Source organism: Halichondria panicea, chromosome 10, assembly GCF_963675165.1.
Source record: "Halichondria panicea chromosome 10, odHalPani1.1, whole genome shotgun sequence".
Classification (NCBI taxonomy): domain Eukaryota; kingdom Metazoa; phylum Porifera; class Demospongiae; order Suberitida; family Halichondriidae; genus Halichondria; species Halichondria panicea.
The window spans coordinates 724,643-748,687 of NC_087386.1; the positions used below are offsets into that span (position 1 = coordinate 724,643).

The 24,045-nt window shown below is 42.5% G+C and overlaps 4 protein-coding genes across 10 annotated transcripts in view; 1 reads left to right on the forward strand and 3 right to left on the reverse strand.

Annotated features, from left to right (window-relative positions):
- Positions 1-8,890, reverse strand: part of LOC135342890 (uncharacterized) — a 40,087-nt gene extending 31,197 nt beyond the window's left edge. Inside the window, exons 1-4 of the mRNA XM_064539752.1 lie at positions 7,028-8,890; positions 6,221-6,765; positions 6,005-6,046; positions 5,470-5,671 (exon numbers count right to left, since the gene is read on the reverse strand). The gene's annotated coding sequence lies outside the window, so the exon portion shown is untranslated. The remainder of the gene's footprint in view (positions 1-5,469; positions 5,672-6,004; positions 6,047-6,220; positions 6,766-7,027) is intronic.
- Positions 1-24,045, forward strand: part of LOC135342913 (vesicle-trafficking protein SEC22b-like) — a 34,142-nt gene that overhangs the window by 7,250 nt on the left and 2,847 nt on the right. The window contains exons 2-6 of one of the 4 annotated variants that reach the window (XM_064539802.1): positions 10,050-10,202; positions 10,480-10,640; positions 10,876-11,120; positions 11,317-11,447; positions 12,518-12,800. In XM_064539802.1, coding sequence (XP_064395872.1) covers positions 10,050-10,202; positions 10,480-10,640; positions 10,876-10,928 — 367 coding nt within the window. In that variant the 3' untranslated portion in view covers positions 10,929-11,120; positions 11,317-11,447; positions 12,518-12,800. The other 3 variants (XM_064539801.1, XM_064539799.1, XM_064539796.1) reach the window with 3 other exon arrangements.
- LOC135342894 (uncharacterized) lies at positions 114-22,542 on the reverse strand. Of its 3 annotated transcripts, none has more exons than XM_064539767.1 (10): positions 21,958-22,542; positions 21,737-21,778; positions 21,202-21,403; positions 1,745-3,883; positions 1,623-1,685; positions 1,348-1,422; positions 1,252-1,299; positions 1,017-1,135; positions 552-825; positions 114-441 (listed from the first exon to the last, which is right to left on the reverse strand). In XM_064539767.1, exons 4-10 carry the CDS (start codon positions 3,843-3,845, stop codon positions 206-208), a joined length of 2,916 nt encoding a protein of 971 aa, XP_064395837.1. In that variant the 5' UTR covers positions 3,846-3,883; positions 21,202-21,403; positions 21,737-21,778; positions 21,958-22,542; the 3' UTR covers positions 114-205. The 3 variants fall into 3 exon arrangements, with proteins under 3 accessions (XP_064395837.1, XP_064395836.1, XP_064395838.1); XM_064539766.1 differs by having other exon boundaries at positions 1,017-1,156; positions 21,958-22,541; XM_064539768.1 differs by lacking the exons at positions 1,252-1,299; positions 1,348-1,422 and having other exon boundaries at positions 1,017-1,156.
- Positions 12,903-18,584, reverse strand: LOC135342903 (uncharacterized). 2 transcript variants are annotated; one of them, XM_064539778.1, is made up of 12 exons: positions 17,903-18,584; positions 17,779-17,847; positions 17,540-17,682; positions 16,780-17,053; positions 15,932-16,667; positions 15,429-15,596; positions 14,943-15,040; positions 14,536-14,660; positions 14,147-14,320; positions 13,843-13,960; positions 13,410-13,627; positions 12,903-13,152 (listed from the first exon to the last, which is right to left on the reverse strand). In XM_064539778.1, the coding sequence occupies exons 1-5, from the start codon at positions 18,546-18,548 to the stop codon at positions 16,432-16,434; spliced, it is 1,368 nt and encodes a 455-aa protein (XP_064395848.1). In that variant the 5' UTR covers positions 18,549-18,584; the 3' UTR covers positions 12,903-13,152; positions 13,410-13,627; positions 13,843-13,960; positions 14,147-14,320; positions 14,536-14,660; positions 14,943-15,040; positions 15,429-15,596; positions 15,932-16,431. The 2 variants fall into 2 exon arrangements, with proteins under 2 accessions (XP_064395848.1, XP_064395847.1); XM_064539777.1 differs by lacking the exon at positions 14,943-15,040.

Genomic DNA, 24,045 nt, shown 5'->3' on the forward strand with positions numbered 1-24,045 from the left:
TCGATCCCAGGCCGAGTTTTCCCTTTTATAACGGTTAGGCAAACAACTAGTTGTTAGCGAAAACTCGGCCTGGGATCGAGGCTAATACTGCACATGCTCAGTTCAACTTCTCACAGAGACTACCAAAAATGTGCAGAAAAGCAAAGCATTACAGAAAAAATAGTATCAATAAAAAACTTTATGATCAAAATCAGTTTCGGTCAGTTCAACTCGTATTCTCTACAATGAATCTACAAATGTCTGTAGCAGTGTCTCCTCTTCTCAGTCCTATGGCAATTTCTACCAAGGCCCTGAAGGTAGCTCTGGAAGGATTCACACTTTGCCACGCTCCCAATGCATGAGCCACTCCAGCTTGATTGCCATAACGACGTGTGACATCAGTTACATCACCAAGGTCAGCTGGGGTGAGGTTGAGTCGATTCAGCAGGTTAGGAGTTGTGGCTGAATGCAAAGAAAAAAGCTAAGATAATGATAGTCTATAACAAGCACTAAAAATGACACACATGCAGCCAGGCTAATAAAAAAAATACGCAAACATTGAAAATAGTTACCTGTGATGCTATCAGCCAAATTGATGAGCTTCACTGAGGGCTTTTTGAGAGCGTCTGACAGGAGACTCCATGTTACATCTTGCGTACTCAGGAGCTCAGCCAACATTTCACGCAAGCACGACACATTATCGCCACGATGCTTGCTATTGATATTGGTGAGAACAAAGTAAGTTAGACCTAGAGCCAATCCCAGATTGAACCAGTGAGGGCTGGCACTTTCATGTGCAGTGTGTAGTTTCTCGTAAACATGTTGCAGATCGTCAATTGTCAAAGCCTGTACAAAAGCAACAATCAACAGGGTTTCATTTGGTGAGGGTTGCCCCTTATAAATACCTTCTAGAGGAAATTCAAAGGGAATATATACAATTGAGGGGTTCCAGTGAACAATATGCTCAACCCCCTTACCAAATGTAAAAATGATAATTATGTAAGTACGTACAGTATATGAATAAGAGTACTGCCTACCTTGTGCACGCTCAGCAGGTGTGGAAATTTCTCCGCGATTAGAATGATGTCACTCTCAGGGATTTCTTGATCTAGTTGTTGGTCCCTCACTCCAGTCTCCTTGCACACATCTTCCATTACTGTAACAGAGGACAATTCACCTGAAGAAAAGATAGATTAAATTGTTATTATTAGGCCCAGGAAAAAAATTAAACTTTCAAACTCGAAACTTGTTGACCAATTGACATTTTCTTACTGGTATGTTGATCACTCGTTTTATTGACCACATGTTCCATTGCAAGGTCTGAGGAGGGAAAATTTATAAAACAAAAAAACGCAAAACAAAGCTTACTAGAAGTATTTCGCTGATCATGAACATGCACATGTACTTCCGTCTTCAAGCACACATCTTCCATTACAGAATTACCTGAGGAAAAGCAGACACAGCAGTTACGCTAATGTAGTACGTTTGTCAATTACCATACAAGGCTGTTGATCACTCGTTCTTTAAATTATTTGATACACATTTTACTAAACTATAACAAATACTCTGCTAATCAAGTAACTATGTACTAGCTAGTTAAGTTCCAAAACTGCAAATGTTTACATATACTGTTACGTAATTACCGGGGTATTGCAGCTGATCACTCGTTCTTTCAGTGACATCTCTCGTAACAGAGGATGGTTCACCTAACATAGAGAAACATAAATGTCAATATTACTGAACACTATATAATTATTATACTCACCTGAACCTTCGCTATGGTCCAGCCAGATTCTATGTTCGTCACTGAGCTTCCCATACACACGTGCCTCCTGGGAGCATATCCAATAGTCCTTCCGTTCGCTCAAATCAGCAAGGTGCAATTTGCTTCCAGTGCTCTTCTTGCATGGGCAAAAGATGCCTGTCTCGGGTGTGTCGTTGTTGTAATGCAATGCTTGACAGGACAATTTAATGCTGCTTAAAATTTCGTTGCGAATCGTAGGGCATATTTCATTGCGTAAAGGAAAAGGGACGTCAATGTACACTTCGATATACGAGAAGGAGTCGATCAGAGCCACGGTATACGGGTGCTTGGGAATTCTTAGCTGGATACAATTTTTAGCAAAACAGATTGGTTTCCCTGAGGGGAGTAAAACTTTCCAGTCCAACCTCTTGATCACGTCCACAACTAGACAGCAAAATACTCCAGAGCGAATACACCCACTACGAAAGTAGATAGCGAAGGGTGATATTGTGAAGGAGGAACGGATTTTGTCTAGCTCAACAGGTGGGATCGATGTGAGTAGAGATGGCATGAAGAACTCGACTTGGTGGGTAGTGGACTCCACTAGAGGAATGGGAGCAATCACAAGAAGATCTTTCATGATCAACAGCATATCTTCTGGAGAAAAGGTGCCTTCAACGTAATGCTTCTTGAAGAATCGTAGAAACTTTAAAGTGATTATGCCCTCATCTCGAAATCTCTTCCATTCGGCGCCTGTCCCTTCTGGGCTAACAGTAGAGCGTGCATTCCTCAGGGAGATGGCGTGTTGTGAGAGCTCGGTGATCTTGTCTAGTGGAATCTGGGCATCCACAAACACTGTGTTGGGGAGAATAGAGGGATAGTAGTGCGCTATACACACGTTGTCAAAGAAGACCAGAGCAGCTTCAAGATCTTGGAGCAAATAACCAAATCGAGTGGCTAATTGCAGACATTCTCCAATGCTTAGTACACCTCGCTCGAGACTGGCAGACAAACTCTGGAGAAGTGAATCCAAGAAGGACCACCAGATGGGCATTTTTACTTGTAACGGAATAGAGCGCTCAATAGCAATTCTAATCCTATTGGCAGTGGCCAGTGAATCTTCTTCTCGGCTGATTGTGTTGAGACCAAAAATCAGATTGTTCAATCCAAGATTTTCGTACACCAATAGCTTCTTGATATCGGGTGGCAGCATGTCGAGAATCTCTTTATTCCTCTCGATAAGTGTATTCGAGCTCTTCAGCTGATCAAAGAATGTGCCCACAAAGATCATCTTCGGCTTCTTATCTTGTGAGGTATGGGACTCAATGGATCGAATCAGACTCTGAAGTGTCTCCCCGAGGGTCATGTGAGATGCATGAGGACTACCAACAAGCTGCCCATCCTTGTAGTACTCGTCAGAAGGGAAACTGGAGAGTTCGTCAATCAAACGCAGGACTATCAACGCCACCGAAATGTGCTTGATGAAGAGAGGGCTGACATCGTGGAATTGCGGCTGGCCGCCGCAGTCGGTAACATACACCCAGTTGGAATCAAACAGTTTTCCTTCTTGCTGGTCACTGCTCGACAGTTGGTCAGTTCCCTGTGTGGCTGGCAGCTCTTCTGCCACACCACTCACTACACTCGCTATCACTTCATCGATGGCTTTGTCCAACATTCTTGCAGAGCCAGAAAGTTCATCGGAATCGTTCGTCGATGGGCTCAATTTGGAACCAGAAATTGGCTTGGTTGTGGTCATTCTCTTGGGAATCCTTAATGCCATCATCATTTTCTTCAAGCCATTGGAAATCCGTGATGCCATGGAGCGATCAGTGATTTTTCGAACTAGGTGATCGGTGCTTTCTTTTGGTAACTTGGCAATGATTTCAGCTAGTAGATTGAGCATCTTTGGCTGAGATATCTCTTCCCAGCCTCTTCCAGTTGTCTTGAATTTCGTGTTGGACACGGGTCGAATGCGTACTGGCTTTTCCATACAAGGAGTGCTGTCTCGCTGTAGTGGAGGGGGCTTGTCAGTTAGCAGGTGCTTGAGATTGGTCTTCCCTGTTCCCGCAGGTCCAAACACAAGCATGTTGACAATGTTGACCGAGACGTGTCCGTGCTTCATCGCCTCATCAAACAACCGCTTTGCTGATAGCTTCGATTCTAATGTGTATATGTGGTGTATGTAATGCTAACAACAACCACATGTACAGTAGAGGGATATACGAACAATCACATTGGGGTGGGGAAAACATGTGAATATATAGAATTGCCAAAGAAAGCTCTTCTGTGTTATTTAATTACACCGTTGCGTAGCCTCAAGGCATAAATTGTCATCGTGATATAAAATACATAATAATATATAATCATTGCACTCGATCGTCACTCGGGCTTCTGCCTGTATGTCATAAAATGCATGTTTGCAAGGATAATACCGATAACGCGATTAGAACACGATGGGCATCAGCTATATATGTTCAGTCCTACAGTATATTACTACAATGTCCAATAAACAGTGTCCATATACCATGTAGAGTAGCAAAAGGAACGATGCTCAGTTTAGTATGCCTAAACTGTACTACGTACATGTTAAAAAAGTCAGTTGCCTAGCCAATGAAGTGTCAGTGGAAAGGCAACTGGACTACTAGCCTCGTTCCCAGGCCGATCTGTCTCCAATTTAATTGAACGCTAGGTAGACTCCTAGGCCGATCCGTCTCCAATTGAACGCTATATAGGCCTAGGCCTGGTATTGATTGCATTTGGGCGTGGTTGGAATTCGCTCAAACGAGCGAATTCCTAAGCGATTAAGGATTTCGATGGAGCAATAGCTTATAAATTCCCTGTACGAAGCAAGAAGCCTTACTCTCTTGAAGGAATAGGCCCTCAAGCTCCTGTCTGAGGGAACGGATGTGTTTGTGTGGTTCCCAACAACAGGGTATGGCATATCTCTTTGCTACCAGTTGTTATCATTTTTGATGGACTACAAGCTTGGTAGGACCAGCGCTCCCCTTGTCCATCAAAATCCAGAACTGAAGTCTCCATAGTCGAGTCACAGGTAGCTAGTATAGCTAGCTAGCTTGCTAATAAAAACACATTTAGTATTTAATCGCTTAGGAATTCGCTCGTTTGAGTAAATATGCCCAGATACAATCAATACCAGGCCTAGGAGTCGACCTATATAGCGTTCAATTGGAGACGGATCGGCTACTGGACTACGTGAAGATATTAAGGACATGAAGCAGCTGAACATAAACCACTTTTAAATCGTAAACCTTTAAAGCTTGCTAAGTGGGTGACCCACCAATGACAGGGAATACATGTACTGGGTAATAATGATGTGGCTGATCACTACAGGAATGTGCTATGCTTGAATTAACATGATGATGTCATAATTAAGTAACACAGTACAACATCACGAACCCAAATCATTGAAAGTTGGTATTCCAATAAACCATATCCATACCACCACAGTGTGTAGAGTAGTAACAGGAACAATGCTCTAGTACACTGTAGTGTGCACAATCAGGGGCAGTTGCCTAGCAACACAACACATGTGATAGGCGAACGAAAATGTTGTGGGTGGAGCAAACGCTTTTGCAATAACACGATTATATAAAGTATGAGGACCTCACAACAGCTGTAGGTACAGTCTACTAATAACACACTACATGTAAGTTGCTACAGGTACGAGTGATTGCAACTATGAGCATCAACACTCACTGTACTATAAAGTTCCTTGCTCCCCTCACCTTCCTCTCTCTGCCTCTCCTCTCCTCTTACTCGTCTCTCAGCAATCCACTTATAATTGTCATGTATCCACCCCTCATATATTTGTATCTCTGAGACATACTTCTTGATCTCCCCCTCCACCTCCTCCAGCTCTCCCTGCAGTTGTCTCCGGTCCTGGTCAGTGATGTCACCAGACAGTCTCTGTTGGAGGGCAGCTCTTCTCTGGGGGAGTAAAGAATTTATATACGACTGAAGAAAAATTCCACCAAATAGAACATGCAGCTGATACAAATGTACAAATTATCAAAATATAAAAATCAGCAACCACCAACCTAAATAAACTTGGCGAGCATAATTATATATTTACCCGCTATACGGTATAACCTCACACAGACAAACAGTAAAAGTGGACTTACAAATCATACCTAAAAAAAGGTAGACAAAAAGCAACCATTCATCACACAATGGACAGTACATGTACACACATTGTCGTTCTGCTAGACTACGTGTACTACTCTTACCACGAGAGTAGTAAGTGCAACTGTCAACACTCACCGTCTCATGACGCTTCAGTTTACTCTCCTCTTTAGCCTTCACCTGGACAAGGTGAACAAGACAAGAGTGGGTTAGACTGTGTGTTTGTGGTCACACATTATGAGTTGTCTATAGGAGCAACCAGTATAGCTACTAGAGTCAGGTAAGGATATGAGACTATTACAAACTGAATGCACATGAGGTGTACGGTATGTTTGCTAACATTGTTTGACTCACTTTCTATCGTTCCAGATATTCAGTAACCATGGAAATGTAGGGAGAGAGAAAAGAATATAATCACAAACCTGTACACTATGAATGCCAATACACATATACTCATGCAACTCAAACATTACTGACACAAGTACAGTCACAAGTCAGTGCAGTGTCCCGCTCACCTTCTGTTTAGTCCAATGAGACACCAGCGTAAGACGCACATGGAAACAGAGAGAGGGGGATGATGGTAGGAGCAGTGAGTGCATTCATACATGTCTGTATATACTGTAACTTACACACTGTTGTTCCAGTAATCATTAGCAGTAGTCACATTAACAAGCAGTAGGACACGGACATGTAGAGAAATGAACATGTTCAAATACACGAATGCATTCACACATGTATACATCAATTATTGCAAGTACACGTCTGTACAGCATGAAACTTTCAGTACGTACTAATCCTAAATAAAGTCACGCAAGTTATTCTTTCTGCCTTCATGCAGTAGTACATGTATACAAGTCAGCCTAGTACGCCATTATATGTACATGCAATAAACTCACGCTCTGTTGTTGAGTAACAGTCCACAGAGGGTACATGTGAGGAGAGAGTGATATGAACACTGGTAGTACACACACTGGCTAATACACACACAGGTACTCGGTACTAGCAATAGCAGATAATGGAAGGGTCAGTGGGTGGGTCAGTGGAAGGGACGGTAAACGGTACAACAAGCATCTTACATGTACAACTTTGATACGTATGATTTTGTTTGTCGTACAATACAACACATCCACTCCACGAGACACACACACAATCACAACATACCTCAATGCCACGCTGAGACACATCAAATGGTACATGTGAGGGAGAGATTTAATCTTACACATACAAGACATCAGATCAGTTGAACGCTGGTGTGTATGGGACTGACTACACACAGCAACAAGTGGCTAGACCTGGCATAGAAAAGCTCTAAAAAAGTTGGGGAAACATTGAGAAATAGGCAACAAGTTTTAGGTTCAGTAGGCACTTAATTGGTTGGGGAATTTACATAAACACAAATTTACATGTACACAATGTACACAATGGTGGTATTTCGAAATTGTGCCCGTAAAATGGGATTACGAATTGAACAAGTTTAAAGCCGTGGTCTACCCTATACGAGGGAGAGGGTCAGCTCTAGAGGACAAGGGACACACGCTAATGATGCTAGGTAACCAGTACATCCGTACACATTGCAGCTGAACCATTTTAGTGTGTGGACATTGAGTACTCGTAAGAAGCTCACCTCCTACAGTAGTCCAAATCAGTGTGTGGTCCAACATAGGAATGAGTGTGTGTATGGGAAGAGACAAACACGATAATGTACGTACCAACTAATGAACTTAGGTGTATATTCTACGAATATTAAAACTACAACCTAATAAGTTGTGTGGGCCTCGGCTAATACCAAGTTGGCAATAATTATGAAAAGAGACAAAATATAATTTACGAGTTCCTATAGTAACCATTAAAATGAGTGTGCATGTGCAAACACAACTTACAAACTGTTGATCCAGAGAGGGAGAGTCCACAGAGCAAACAGTGGGAAGATAGTAAATGAATGATTACGAGGTTGAATGTGATCATACTAAATATTTCCCTATATAACACTATGGCACTGCACACACACACAAGAGTAATAATGGGGAAGTAGAAACATCACAGAATATGCAACAGACACTAAATATTCTGACAACACACACCAACTTACATTCTGTTGTTTCAGAGGGTCAGTCAAAGGTGAGGTGGAGATGCATGAAATGGAAGGAAGAGAACATTAGTGCAGTGATACAGTACACTGGTGATTGCATGACACAGGGGAGGGGAAACAATTGTGGACAGCCAAACATGCAGACTGAAACACTTGATTAACCATGCATACTTTCAGGTACTACTACGAGTAGCCTCGATCCCAGGCCGCACTTCCCACTTCACTTAGGGAAGTGGGCCTGGTATCGACTGCTTGCGCATGCGCTAATATCCCCCCGGTATCTGGGGGCTTTGGATAACATCGTATATGCTCAGTAAAACTGTGACATCACAACGAACGAAAGTGGATTGAAGGAAGTAGATAGAAAGTTTGATTGAGTTTCTAGCCCATCTGATAGCATTCTCTGATAGCTACTCTTAGCCTGCTATGTTAACAAAAGACTCACAGCCTGCAACAGTGTGGATGATGATCTTCTGAACGGAGTGAAAGCTGACAAGAACCTATATGGACAGGCCACGCCCGTTTAACACTAACTTTGGTGAAAGTCTACTATACTACTGCTACTGATTCTATCAGAAGAAAATAGCTGTACAACAAACCTACACAGCTATGTCTCTAGCTAGCTAGCTATATAGCTCTGTGTATGACTTTTAGGATATTTTCTCTGATGAATCCAGTATTATAGGAAATTTTACGGGAAAAAATATCCAATAATTTGGCGCATGCGCAAGCAGTCGATAGCAGGCCTTCTTTCCTATGAAGGCCGGTGAAGGAGGCTTTACTACGAGTAGATCTACTTGTCTCAATTAAGGAATAATATCACATTCAGTTATCTGTATGTGCTCTTCTTTACACTGTCTACCTCCTAACAACAAGTGCTCAGAGCACAAGCATGTCAGCTTGGTAGAATGTGATTGCACACAACGTACCTTAATCAGTGTCTGTTGTCCATCCAGAGAGTGGTACATGTGGAGAGAACAACAACATGAGATAAAATACCTCACACTAACAGGGTAGAGTGTAGGCACTATACTGTGATGAATGAATGATGCCAAGTGTGTTTATGGGTGGTCAACAAGTACATCTAGGCACTAGGAGAATGCACTGATCATTGAGTATCTATCTATCATGTGAATATCATACCCTATCCAAATCATCTAGCCCATCCTCCATCAACTGTTGGGAACTAGCAGCATTCAGTGTTGTAGATTCAGCCATTTCAAGAGAAGGTCTGGAAGGCCCCTTATATTTCTTTGTGGGTGGCTAGAGGCATGAGGGGGTGGGGCTTGTAGCAACACCCACACATTGTTCAATAAAGAAAGGGTTCAAAGGACACATAATTATTGTTCCAAATAGAGCACAGAACACACATAAAGCAAGTACCGTATATCTTCTAATTTATCGGACACTTCTAATTACCCGGACACTCTTTTGGGCAATTTTCGTTGTTCTAATACAACGGACACTCCAGTGCTTTAATATTACATTTGTTCTAAATATCCGGACAATACAGTTGAGTTACATTCACCATTCACAGACGGCAAGTAAGACAAGACTTAGAGTGCTGCAGTTAGATAGCTTTGAGTAGCTAGTTTTAGATAGCTAGTGCAACTATTCAGTCGCACACTGGTCTATTAAACTTAGCTAGCTCTCATGCAGCTGCTTGCTTGTTCTAATTATTCCGGACACTTCGCATGCTGTATAAAAATCTGTTCCAATTATACCCGGACAATTTCCAAAATAATTATTTTTTGCTGTCCGATAAATTAGAAGATATACGGTACATATCAGAAGAAGAAGCACTGAAGAAAGAAGAGCTCAGGAACAATGGCCCACCTGACACTAATTGCCAGAGCCAGTGATGGACTACCTCTGTCTGCATCCATTGTCAATGAAGAGGTAGAGGAGCTACAGTAGATAATACAGTACAGTCTGCATTGGTCCCATCAGGACACTGTACTGTATGCAGCTCAGTGACATGAATAGTTGTCAAGTCATGATTCTGTAGACATATAAAGAGAACCTTGCTAGAATAATACGTGTGTATTGTGTGCTATCTTTAACAGCTTGAATTGTTGCATTCTCCCTCTGCAGTCTGGCCGGGATTATGCTGAATACCAACCCAAGGCCAAGCAGATATTCCGCAAGCTGTCGTCAGTCAGCCCCCCTCGATGCTCAATCGAGTGTGACCCGGGTCGTATGGTGTTCCAGTAAGCACTCTCCTGTGAATGTCATTATTGCCTCGTGGTGTGTATGATGATTGGTACTCTGTCATGGTATAAACTGATGCAATGGATGGCCTTTTGTTTGTGAGCATTTGCTTAACTGTACCATACACATTGTAAGTGGTGTGTGTTATACATAGGTCCCTCTATAGTGATTGTCTAACAAGGAACTACCAGTGTACATGTAGTCTAAGAATAGTTGGAACTTGGTTGGTGATATTATACTCCAGTTTAATGGTGGATGAGGGGCGATGACTTTGAGCTTGAAGCACACACACTAACATGGACCCCCCACACAGCTACATCCTTGAGGAGGGGATATGCTACCTCGCCCTGTGTGACCCCACCTATCCTGCCAAGCTGGCCTTTAACTACCTCGAGAATCTACACAAAGACTTCAGTGAGCAACATGGCAACGATGTACACAAGGCCAGTCGACCGTACCACTTCATTGAGTTTGGTACGTATTTATATCTGCCATCCATATTTTGTAGACTTAATTATAAGGTCATGCTTTTTCCTATGTCAGCATTGGACATGCACAGCTGGGCAACACCAGCACTTGCAGTTTCTTGTGTGTGTACTGTTTCAATTCAGTGTTGCTACCACTGTTATATATAGTACAGAATGTCCTTCCTCTCACACCCACTCACACACGCACACACACACACACACACACACACACACACGTGCAGATCTCAGTGACAAAGTGGGGAAGCTGGTCGACCACTCTTGTGCCAGAGGCTAATGGCTGATCAGCTAATGCAGCATGTGAGCATCTCCTGGCTACTGTGGATTGGTTCTTGACTGCTAGTTTATGCTCTTGTCTATTGGAGACAATATCTGCCAAGTTTCACCAGAGATGTGTACAAGTATGGTAAGCTGAGGAGTGAGAGTGGCTGGAGCTGGATCAGCCCTAGTGTGCCCAAGACTCAAGGAGGTCAGTCAGGGTCAATATATACAGTGTATCAGTCTACCTCTTGTAACGAGAACCCCCTACAAGTCTAGCTTGTAACACCTAGCTAAGTACTGGATTGTGATTTACAATAGTGAGCTCCCTAGCTGAGACTGTCCTGACTTGTAGTTGTTGTAATTGCATTGTCCCAGTCTAAGGAGGTCTTTATTCCCCTCTGCAGGTGGTTCACCCACTTCTACGTGTGGGGGGTGGTGTGGAACTACTCTGTATTCCTCTACTATACCAGCCACTGTCTACTGCACACACGACTACCGCTATTGGGACCAACAGCACTGCTGCATTTGAATTCAGGTCTAGTCATATACCGTATAGCGGGTATTTTTCGGGGGACAAAATATTTGTTGTTCAGCAATATTGAGATATTTCGTGGGTAATATTTTCGTGGTTGGAGCAGGTAACGGTAGGCAAAGTCGCTTCATTCGTGGTTAGAGGTCCAACCACGAACACCACAAATATTTTAATAAAGGAAGTTTGTGAAATATTGAAGTAAGAGCTACACAATGGTTTTTGTCCCAGAGAGTGTTTGTCAACTATCAGTGAGCTAGCTGGTCTTGAAGATACCACAGTAAGTGCAGTATAGTGCAGTAGTAGTAGATCTAAGAGGTAAACTAATGCTCCAAGATGGTGGAATATCTCCTCTACACAATTCTGCAGATGCCTACTATGTATATAAGATGTTCCATCATCCTTGAGCATTAGACTACCTCTTAGATCTACTACTGCACTTACTGTGTGTATAGTAGGTATCTTCAAGACCAGCTAGCTCACTGATAGTTGACAAACACTCTCTGGGACAAAAACCATTGTGTAGCTCTTACTTCAATATTTCACAAACTTCCTTCATTTAGAATAATAGCGCATGCATTGCAGAATGCAGAGGCTGCAAAAACACATTGATTTTACAATGACTTCAATGTAAAAGGGCGTGCCAGCTCAGCACAATTTTACTGCGGAAGCTATACAGGAAGTAGTTAGTGGGCGTTCAAATAGCAATCAAAATTCCAGGCTCTTAAACGAATAGGACAATTGCACATACCTTGATTAAGTGTACTACCAAGGGCGTATAAAAGAAGAGAGGGCATGCAACTCCACTATCAGTACACGTAGCTAGCAGAGTTCAAACGTGGGCGGAGGAATGTGTGCATTTGCATGAAGTGCTAAAAATAGAAATTTTTATTTTTAGCATTTCATGCACTGTCAATCCGCCCACGTTTGAACTCTGCTCATATCGGAGTTGCATGCCCTCTCTTCTTTTATACGCCCTTGGTACTACTGTGTAATTGTTGACTTGTGTGTGGGTTGTTAATTCTTGTTTAGGAGTCTCTATTTGAATGTCAGCCTTGATCAATGTTTCATTGCAGACTCACCCCTTGCTGGTCTGATTGTAGCCACTCTGTTGTTCCTCTGGGCCTACACATATCATACTGATGTCACGTCATCCTTGCACAACTCAGAGCAGTCAAGAACAAGCCACAGTACGGCGGCTGTCATTGCCAAGCAGACTCACGTTTGCATAGACACAAGTTTGAGGACTATCCAAACAATAGACAAATTGTTATGACCATTTGTTTATTAGTTGCTAATATAATTTATGCTATGTACATGCAGTACTGTATGGTATCATTCATATTCTCCAATCAATAATCTATCAAATTAATGATCGAAAAATTGAATTTGCAGTGAATAATAATTGACGCTTCTTATGCTATTATTTGTACATGCAGTACATGGTACATTGAATTAGTATGACATCATTTATTGTTCAATCAATAAACCTTCAAATGATCGAAAAAATTAATATTGAATTTGGACAATAATTCAGTAATTTGCTAGCTAGCTATACAGTTTTGTCCACTTTTCTCCTAGTGAGTGTTCTGGTTTCGTCTATTTGTGCCTTGTGTATCTGGAAGGAGGGCGTGACCCACTGCCCACACGAGCACTGATCACCTGACCAGTTGAATGACCCCACACGAGCCGAGCACTTGAGACACAGAATCTGCCGCATGTGTGTGTGTGTGTGTGTGTGTGTGTGTGTGAACGAACAGTTGAATTCTAGAAAATAACGCAAGGCTATATAGTCTTGGATTTTGACTAATCACAAGACTAGTACATGTATCTAAGCACACCATTGGAAAGGTAATTCTGAGAGCTATTGAATGCATCAATTAGTTTGAAATTGGACAATCAGAACACAAAATACGGGCTTTCAAGATACGTATCTATTTTTAGCTAATGCACAAGTAGCAGCCTCACCTTCCCCTCCACTTTGCCCAGTAGAGAGCTTTCCATCCACTGTACTGGCTCGATGAACCATGAACTACACACATCATGAGTGGGCCCCTGCTCGTTATAATCCACCGATGATTGAGTGGGTGGAGTTTGCCCTTGCTTTGTCTCTTATATCATTGACAGCAGCCTCTCCTTTACCCACCTCGTGAGGGAGGACACTCTCGTCAGTGAACAGGAGACGCCTGTGTGTGTGTATGGGGGGGGGGGGGGTTAGTGATGGAGGTATACAAGTTTGTAAACCATCTCCAGACAAATACAGTAGCTACTTAATTCATGGTGTGTGGTGTGTGTGTGTGGATGTGAGGGGGTGTATAATTATAAACAACTACAACTGTGCTGACTAGACAGGATTATTGGCTACTACTGTACATGGTGTCTAGTGTGTGTTTCAGTGAACCTTTAGTGAAGCTGTCAGCGACTGGTTTGTTCTTTGCTGCCTTCCCAGAAGAGTCTGGTCCGCTAGTGGTGACAGTGACAGTGCTCATATTCACCAGGTCTGTGTTCTTCACCAGTAACTACACACAGAGAGAACAACACCTGACACACTCACACAGCCAGGCTACCATAATCTCATTCAAAAGAAGGTACTCTCTATAAAAGAGCTGCCTTACCCCCCCCCCCCCACAATGTGCAGCTGCACCTAAAAAATGCATACTGAAGTAGCATAGCCGCTACACTGTGTATGTATTGTACCCACTCACTGCCTCTTGGACGACTCTATTGAGGGTGGTGTTAGCGCTGGCGAGGGAGAGGGGGAAGAGGTGGGCCTCAGTCGTGAACACAAAGTCATCCATGTTCAAGGGACTGTCCCCCTCGTCAGCAAACAACAAGAACAGATACTTGAACGTCTCAGCCCCAGTACGAAGGAGTCCATTCTATACAGTATCGAAGATTGCCAATGAAATGATATCGTACTACTAGAATATTAAACCCTTTGTGAATGAGTTTATTAAGACTTTGCGATCTAACCTTTGCATTCTGGTAAGGATAGTGATGTCATACAAGTACCGATATAGGTTTTTGCGAGATCTATGGGGAACTAAATTCTAACTATTAGTACATACACAGACACATGGTTCCCCTGACTCACCTGTCCTCGTGAGCGTTGGTTCTGAGGTCCTTGATGGCAGCGAAGCCACACCTCACTCTGGCGTACTTGTTCAAGTTGTTCACCACTGATCGACTGACGTCCAGGTAGTATGGATCTCCAGTCGCCTGCAGTAGCAACACAACATAATCGTTCATTAACTACTTAGCCATCAAAATAATACAGAGAGTAGAGTAGAGCAGTAGCATCACAAGCTTTGGTCAATTACAGTACTTACAGAAATATTCCAATTACTGAGATGCTTTCTTCGAAACAACAGAAAGTGATATAATTATACATGTACAGCTAATGCATAGAGTAAACACACTCCCCCACACACACACACACACACCCACCCCACACACATACACACACCCACACACACACACACCCCACACACACACACCTACCTCCAAATTAAAATTAACTGCAAGTCTCCCCAATTTATCAGCTGCCATAACTTGAATTCCGTGGATCCAATTTCAACGATAATATTATTTTCTGAAAGCTTAGAAACACACCTTTCAAATAGCATCATCAAAATTCTTATTTGAACGATAAAAATATTTCCAATTAGGCGATACCATGAATAATAGCCCATGGTCCAAGGCCGAAAAATGACAAATTATGGCCCCGACGAATTTTTGGATTGAAATACATCATTTGAAAGGAAATTTTCTAAGCTTTCCGAAAATCACAAAATTTTGGAGATTCGATCAACGGTACTAAAGTTAATAGCTGTTGAAATTAACTGCAACTCTCCCCCCCCCTCAATTTAATTATTCTTTTCAGCTGCCATAACTTGAATTCCGTGGACCCCCACCCACCCCACACACACACACCCACCCACCCCCATCCCCCCACACACAAACACCCACACACACATGACGGTGTACCTTGTAGAGGAAGTAAGTGCTCTCAATGAACTCAGGCCTGAGAGGGTGGTTTCCCCAGTGGACCCTGAAGTCATGAGTGAATGCCTCGGGTAGGAAGTTGTGTCTCTCCATCACATGATAAAGCATGTCGTGAATGTGTATAGCTGTGTCTACATCACCCCACAGAACCTGGAGATAGATACAACAAACCTCGTCATTTAAACATGAAGGTTAGGTAAGTACAGTATATACAAAAATGTATACTGCAGACTACAATAGACGGACGCCTCTAAGAAGTACTTTTCTATGTCAAACTGTTCTAGAGAGGTTCAGAGATATTAAGGCAAAACAGAAAACTACGGCACGAAAAACAATTGTTGATCTCAGTCTACCATTTTGTGGTACCTTTATCAAAGAGCTACAAATAAATTGGACACAAGTTACGGCCCCTAAAAGGGAGCTAGTGGTTTCTCTTAGTCAGTGCATGTGTGTATGTGTGTGTGTGTGTGTGTGTGTGTGTGTACCTGTAGACCAGGCCAGAACGCCAGAAGTGAGTCCATGAAAGATCTAGTCATTCGATGAGGTGAATTCATGCATTCAGCCATTTCAAGAGAAGGTCTGGAAGGCCCCTTGCATATTGCAACTCACCCTGTCAGCTATAACCTGTTCATAGTAGGAGGAAAGATAAACAAAGCACAGAGTCTCTTTGTCTTGAAGGTTGGATTTCAATATTTCAAGACATGATTATTCCTTTAATTCTACTAACTGCACTTTGACTTTAGCGGTGTGATGACGGCTTTTTCAATGTGTGGGCGCCTCGATCCCAGGCAGAGTTTTCGCTTTTATAACGGTTAGGCAAACAACTAGTTGTTAGCGAAAACTCGGCCTGGGATCGAGGCTAATACTGCACATGCTCAGTTCAACTTCTCACAGAGACTACCAAAAATGTGTTCAGAAAAGCAAAGCATTACAGAAAAAATAGTATCAATAAAAAACTTTATGATCAAAATCAGTTTTGGTCAGTTCAACTCGTATTCTCTACAATGAATCTACAAATGTCTGTAGCAGTGTCTCCTCTTCTCAGTCCTATGGCAATTTCCACCAAGGCCCTGAAGGTAGCCCTGGAAGGATTCACTCTTCGCCACGCTCTCAATGCATGAGCCACTCCAGCTTGATTGCCATAACGACGTGTGACATCAGTTACTTCACTGAGGTCGGCTGGGGTGAGGTTGAGTCGATTCAGCAGGTTAGGAGTTGTGACTGAATGCGAAGAAAAAAGCTAAGATAATGATAGTCTATATCAAGCACTAAAAATGACCCACATGCAGCCAGGCTAATAAAAAAAAAATACGCAAATACTGAAAATAGTTACCTGTGATGCTATCAGCCAAATTGATGAGCTTCACTGAGGGCTTTTTGAGAGCGCCTGACAGAAGACTCCATGTTACATCTTGCGTACTCAGGAGCTCAGCCAACATTTCACGCAAGCACGACACATTATCGCCACGATGCTTGCTATCGATGTTGGTGAGAATGAAATGACTGAGACCTAGAGCCAATCCCAGATTGAACCAGTGAGGGCTGGCACTTGCATGTGCAGTGTGTAGTTTCTCGTAAACATGTTGCAGATCGTCAATTGTCAAAGCCTGTACAAAAACAGCAATCAACAGGGTTTCATTTGGTGAGGGTTGCATGTCCCCTCGGAAATACCGTGAGGTTTTGGTGAACAATAATTGTAAATAACTTCTTGAGAAAACTCAATGGGAATACAAATGAGCAACAATAATTATTCTTAATAGGGCAGTATAGTAATGGATTCCTGGGGGCAAGCCACGACCCCAGAGGAGGATGGTCAGGGTCAAAGGTCTTCTGTTTTACAGAGGACTTTAATTGCATTTTGAACATCTATATACTCTTTCAGTAGAAAATTAATGAAGAATGGAGGTACAAAAGAAAGATTAGACGATGGAAATGCAATTTGTAAGCAGATTCTATCCTCTTCTGCCACGAACCATCTAGATGCATGTACACTGTATGTCACCTTCACCAAATATTTTACATACACCATTTGCTCAATCCCCTTACCACGATGATATATGTATGTACAGTATAATAATTATGATTTAGAGTACCTTGTGCATGCTCAGCAGCAGGTGGGGACATTTCTCTGACAATAGAATGATTTCACTCTCAGGGATTTCTTGATCGAGCTGTTGATGAGTCACTCCAGTCTTCCTGCACACATCTTCCATTACAGAGGATGATTGAAATTTACCTGAAGAAAAAACATGAAATTCAATATCAGAAAATATCTAAAATGAAAATATACGACACTCTAATAAGTTCTAATACTTGCCATGCATGTGCTTACCAGATTGTTGCTGCTGGTTACTCAGTGTCTTTTTTGTACACATATCACTCGCAACAGAGGATGATACATCTAATTGAGGGGAAAACAAAATATAAATTTGAATATTAAAAATCACTGTACTCACCAGAACCTTCGCTATCGTCCAGCCAGATTCTATCTTCATCACTGAGCTCTCCCCACACACGTGTCTGAAGGGAGCACTTCCAAAACTTACAGCCATTTCGTTCGCTCACATCAGCAAGGTGCAATTTGCGGATGCTTCCAGTGCTTTTCTTGCTGCACGGGCAAAAGATGGCTGTCTTGGGTGTGTCGTTGTTGTAATGCAACATTTCACACGACGATTTAATGCTGATCAAAATTTCGTTTCGAATTGTAGGGCATACTTGTTTGCGAAGAGCAAAAAGCACATCGATATACACTTCAAGATACGAGAAGGAGTCGATCAGAGCCACGGTGCACGGGAGATTGGGGATTTCAAGCTGGATACAATTTTTAGCTAAAATGCTTGCTTCTCCTGAAGGAAGCAACACTTTCCAGCCCAGCCTCTTGATCACGTCCACAACTAGACAGCAAAATACCCCAGAGCGAATACACCCACTACTAAAGTAGATAGCGAAGGGTGATATTGTGAAGGAGGAACGAATCTTGTCTAGCTCAGCAGGTGGGATCGATGTGAGTAGAGATGGCATGAAGAACTCGGCTTGGTGGGTAGTGGCTTCCACTAGTGAAATGGGAGCAATCACAAGAAGATCTTTCATGATCAACAGCATATCTTCTGGAGAAAAGATGCCTTCAACGTAATGCTTCTTAAAGAATCGTAGAAACTTCAAGATCTTTGAGCAAATAACCAAATCGAGTGGCTAATTGGAGACATTCTTCAATGCCTAGAATACCTCGCTCGAGACTGGCAGATAAACTCTGGAGAAGTGAATCCAAGAATGACCACCAGATGGGCATTTTGACTTGTAGCGGAATAGAGTCCTCAATAGCAATTCTAATCCTATTGGCAGTGGCCAGTGAATCTTCTTCTCGGCTGATTGTGTTGAGACCAAAAATCAGATTGTTTAATCCAAGATTTTCGTACACCAATAGCTTCTTGATATCGGGTGGAAGCATGTCGAGAATCTCTTGATTCCTCTTGATAAGTGTATCCGAGCTCTTCAGCTGATCAAAGAATGTGCCCACAAAGATCATCTTCGGCTTCTTGTCTTGTGAGGTATGGGACTCAATGGATCGAATGAGACTCTGAAGTGTCTCCCCGAGGGTCATGTGAGATGCATGAGGACTACCAACAAGCTGCCCATCCTTGTAGTACTCGTCAGAAGGGAAACTGGAGAGTTCGTCAATCAAACGCAGAACTATCAACGCCACTGAAATGTGCTTGATGAAGAGAGGGCTGATGTCGTGGAATTGCGGCTGGCCGCCACAGTCGGTAACATACACCCAGTTGGAATCAAACAGTTCTCCTTCTTGCTGGTCACTGCTCGACAGTTGGTTAGTTCCCTGTGTGGGTGGCTTCAGCTCTTCTGCCACACCACTCACTACACTCACTATCACATCATCAATGGCTTTCTTCAACATTCTTGCAGATCCAGAAAGTGTATCGGAATCGTTCCTCAATGGGCTCGAAATGGAATCAGAAATTTGCTCATCGGAACCAGAAAATAGCTCGGTTGTGGTCATCTTCTTTAAGCTCTCGGCAACCCTTGATGCTGTGGATGGATCGGCGCTTTCTTTTGGTAACTTAGCGATGATTTCAGCAAGTAGCTTGCGCAGCTTTGGCTGAGACATCTCTTCCCAGCCTCTTCCAGTTGACTTGAATTTCGTGTTGGACACGGGTCGAATGCGTACTGGCTTTTCCATACAAGGAGTGCTGTCACGCTGTAGCGGAGGGGGCTTGTCGGTTAGCAGGTGCTTGAGGTTGGTCTTCCCTGTTCCCGCCGGTCCAAACATGAGCATGTTGACAATGTTGACCAAGACATATCCGTGCTTCATCGCCTCATCAAACAACCGCTTCGCTGATTCTAAACAAGACGTGTGTATGTGGTGTTAGGAATGTTAACTATGCAATACTTCAGAGCTGGGTGACAAGATGGACTATTATTATGATGTCACCATAATTATGATGCATGTGATTAAACCGATCATTACATGAGGAATGTGCTATGCTTGCATTCATGGATGTCACTATTAAGTACACATGTAGTAAGCACAGTAGAGGGTACGCCCCACAACCCAATGGATATGAAGCAAAACACATAATTAAAAGGATGGTGGTTGTGAGTGGGTGGGGGAATGAACAATGGAAGGAAAATTACATTGAGGTCTGGAAAACATGTAAACAATATAAAGGCAACAAGTATGTATAAAAGTCATACAGTCCGATCACGTCGCCTCAAAGCATAATTTGGTGAGGTATAAAACACATAACAATAGCATCATGTTTTATGCAACTCGCCCTCGGGCTCATAAAATGATTGCTAGTCTGCCTAAACTGTACAATACAGTCAGTTGCCTAGCAACGCAAGCTTAAAAAGGTGGTGGGTGGAGCAAATAGTTGATAAGAACATGATTACATACGTATGGTATATACATGTACATAATACCATATAGCGCGACATTTTCGAGGCACTTATATTTCATGGAATGACCTCTAAAGCATTTCGTTGCACACAATGTTTGTGGGTTGACCGCTTACCGGAAGCCATGCCTTTAATCTTTGCATGTTATAGCAGATAATTAGTACAATTTTCGTGGATTGCTAACCCATGAAATCAGCGAAAATTAAGCCCCTCGAAATATCGCGCTATACACGGTAACTGCTTTAAAATGGATCTAACTGGACACAGCAGCTGTGCGTATACGTAAGAAGCCAATGAAGTGCCAGTGGAAATGAAGGACATGAAGCAGCTGAACATAAACCACCTTTAAATCGTAAACCTTTAAAGCTTGCTAAGTGTGTGACCCACCAATGACAGGGAATACATGTACTGGGTAATAATGATGTGGCTGATCACTACAGGAATGTGCTATGCTTGAATTAACATGATGATGTCATAGTTAAGTAACACAGTACAACGTCACGAACCCAAATCATTGAAAGTTGGTATTAAAAAGTCCAATAAACCATATCCATACCACCACAGTGTGTAGAGTAGTAACAGGAACAATGCTCTAGTACACTGTAGTGTGCACAATCAGGGGCAGTTGCCTAGCAACACAACAAATATGATAGGCGAACAAAAAGGTTGTGGGTGGAGCCAACGCTTTTGCAATACACGATTATATAAAGTATGAGGACCTCACAACAGCTGTAGGTACAGTCTACTAATAACACACTACATGTAAGTTGCTACAGGTACGAGTGATTGCAACTATGAGCATCAACACTCACTGTACTATAAAGTTCCTTGCTCCCCTCACCTTCCTTTCTCTGCCTCTCCTGTCCTTCTCCTCGTATCTCAGCAATGCTATTCTCGTAGCGATGTATCCACCCCTCACAGTCTTGTATCCCTGAGACACACTTCTTGATCTCCCCCTCTACCTCCTCCAGCTCTCCCAGCAGTTGTCTCCGGTCCTGGTCAGTGATGTCACCAGACAGTCTCTGTTGGAGGGAAGCTCTTCTCTGGGGGAGTAAAAAAATTATTATAAACTTTATATACGACTGAATGAGCATTCCACTAAATAGAACATGCAGCTGATACAAATGTACAAAATAATTATCAAAATCAGCAACCACCAACCTTGGCAAGAATATCATAATATCATATTTACCCGCTATACGGTATAACCTCACACAGTCAAACAGTAAAAGTGGACTTATAAAACATACACAAAGGTAGACAAAAAGCAACCATTCATCATACAATGGACAGTACATGTACACACATTGTCGTTCTGCTAGACTACGTGTACCACTCTTACCACGAGAGTAGTAAGTGCAACTGTCAACACTCACCGTCTCATGACTAGTCAGTTCACTCTCATTCCTAGCCTTCACCTGGACAAGGTGAACAAGACAAGAGTGGGTTAGACTGTGTGTTTGTGGTCACACATTATGAGTTGTCTATAGGAGCAACCAGTGTAGCTACTAGCTATAGAGTCTGGTAAGGAATGAGACTATTACAAACTGAATGCATATGAGGTGTACGGTATGTTTGCCAACATTGTTTGACTCACTTCCTATTGTTCCAGATATTCAGTAACCATGGAAATGTAGGGAGAGAGAAAAGAATATAATCACAAGCCTGTACACTATGAATGCCAATACACATGTACTCATGCAACTCAAACAATACTGACACAAGTACAGTCACAAGTCAGTGCAGTGTCCCGCTCACCTTCTGTTTAGTCCAATGAGACACCAGCGCCAGACACACATGGAAACAGAGAGAGGGGGATGATGGTAGGAGCAGTGAGTGCATTCATACATGTCTGTATATACTGTAACTTACATTCTGTTGTTCCAGTAATCATTAGCAGTAGTCACATTAACAAGCAGTAGGACACGGACATGTAGAGAAATGAACATGTTCAAATACACGAATGCATTCACACATGTATACATCAATTATTGCAAGTACACGTCTGTATAGACTGGCGGCGACAGCCCCTCGCGTGCGTAGCGCGAGGGACTGGCAAACTGCCTATCAGTCACTCGTCTCAGCTGCAACGAGCATTGCAGCCTATCAGATTGCTCAACGTCATATTAGCCCTGTAATTGTAACCGCACTTACACTTTAGGGGATTCAGTATTAGTACAGTTGAGCCTCGGTTATCCGAACACCTTTGTCCCCGGGCCCATTCGGGTAAGTGAAATATTCTGATAATCAAAAGCTGGCTTTTTGCCAGCCACGTGGGCAATTTCCTACTGCGCATGCTCAGATTGCACTATGCTCTAGCATTCGGATAATCGAGGATTCGGATAACCGGGATTCGGATAACCGAGGCTCAACTGTAGCTGAATCTCATAGCAAAATTTAACCACATTATCTATAACGATATTCATGTTTAGTAGTGTCATACGATCTATTACACTTCCGCTGAGACAAGTGACTGATAGGCAGTTTGCCAGTCGCTCTATCGCCGCCAGTCTAACGTCTGTACAGCATGAAACTTTCAGTACGTACTAATCCTAAATAAAGTCACGCAAGTTATTCTTTCTGCCTTCATGCAGTAGTACATGTATACAAGTCAGCCTAGTACGCCATTATATGTACATGCAATAAACTCACGCTCTGTTGTTGAGTAACAGTCCACAGAGGGTACATGTGAGTAGAGAGGGATATGAACACTGGTAGTACACACACTGGCTAGTACACACACAGGTACTCGGTACTAGCAATAGCAGATAATGGAAGGGTTAGTGGGTGGGTCAGTGGAAGGGACGATAAACGGTACAACAAGAATCTTATATGTACAACTTTGATACGTATGATTTTGTTTGTCGTACAATACAACACATGCACACCATGAGACACACACACAATCACAACATACCTCAATAAGACCCTGAGACACATCAAATGGTACATGTGAGGGAGAGATTTAATTAACACACATACAAGACATCAGATCAGTTGAACGCTGGTGTGTATGGACTGACTACACATAGCAACAAGTGGCTAGACCTAGTATAGAAAAGCTAAGAAATAAAAAAGTTGGGGAAATATTGAGAAATAGGCAACAAGTTTTAGGTTCAGTAGGCACTTAATTGGTTGGGGAATTTACATAAACACAAATTTACATGTACACAATGTACACAATGGTGATATTTCGAAATTGTGCCCGTAAAATGGGATTACGAATTAAGCAAGTTTAAAGCCGTGGTCTACCCTATACGAGGGAGAGGGTCAGCTCTAGAGAACAAGGGACACACGCTAATGATGCTAGGTAACCAGTACATCCGTACACATTGCAGCTGAACCATTTTAGTGTGTGGACATTGAGTACTCGTATTAAGCTCACCTCCTACAGTAGTCCAAATCAGTGTGTGGTCCAACATAGGAATGAGTGTGTGCATGGGAAGAGACAAACACGATAATGTACGTACCAACTAATGAACTTAGGTGTATATTCTACGAATATTAAAACTACAACCTAATAAGTTGTGTGGGCCTCGGCTAATACCAAGTTGGCAATATGGAAAGAGACAAAGACAATTTACGAGTTTCTAGTAACCATTAAAATGAGTGTGCACGTGCAAACACAACTTACACACTGTTGATCCAGAGAGGGAGAGTCCACAGGGCAAACAGTGGGAAGATA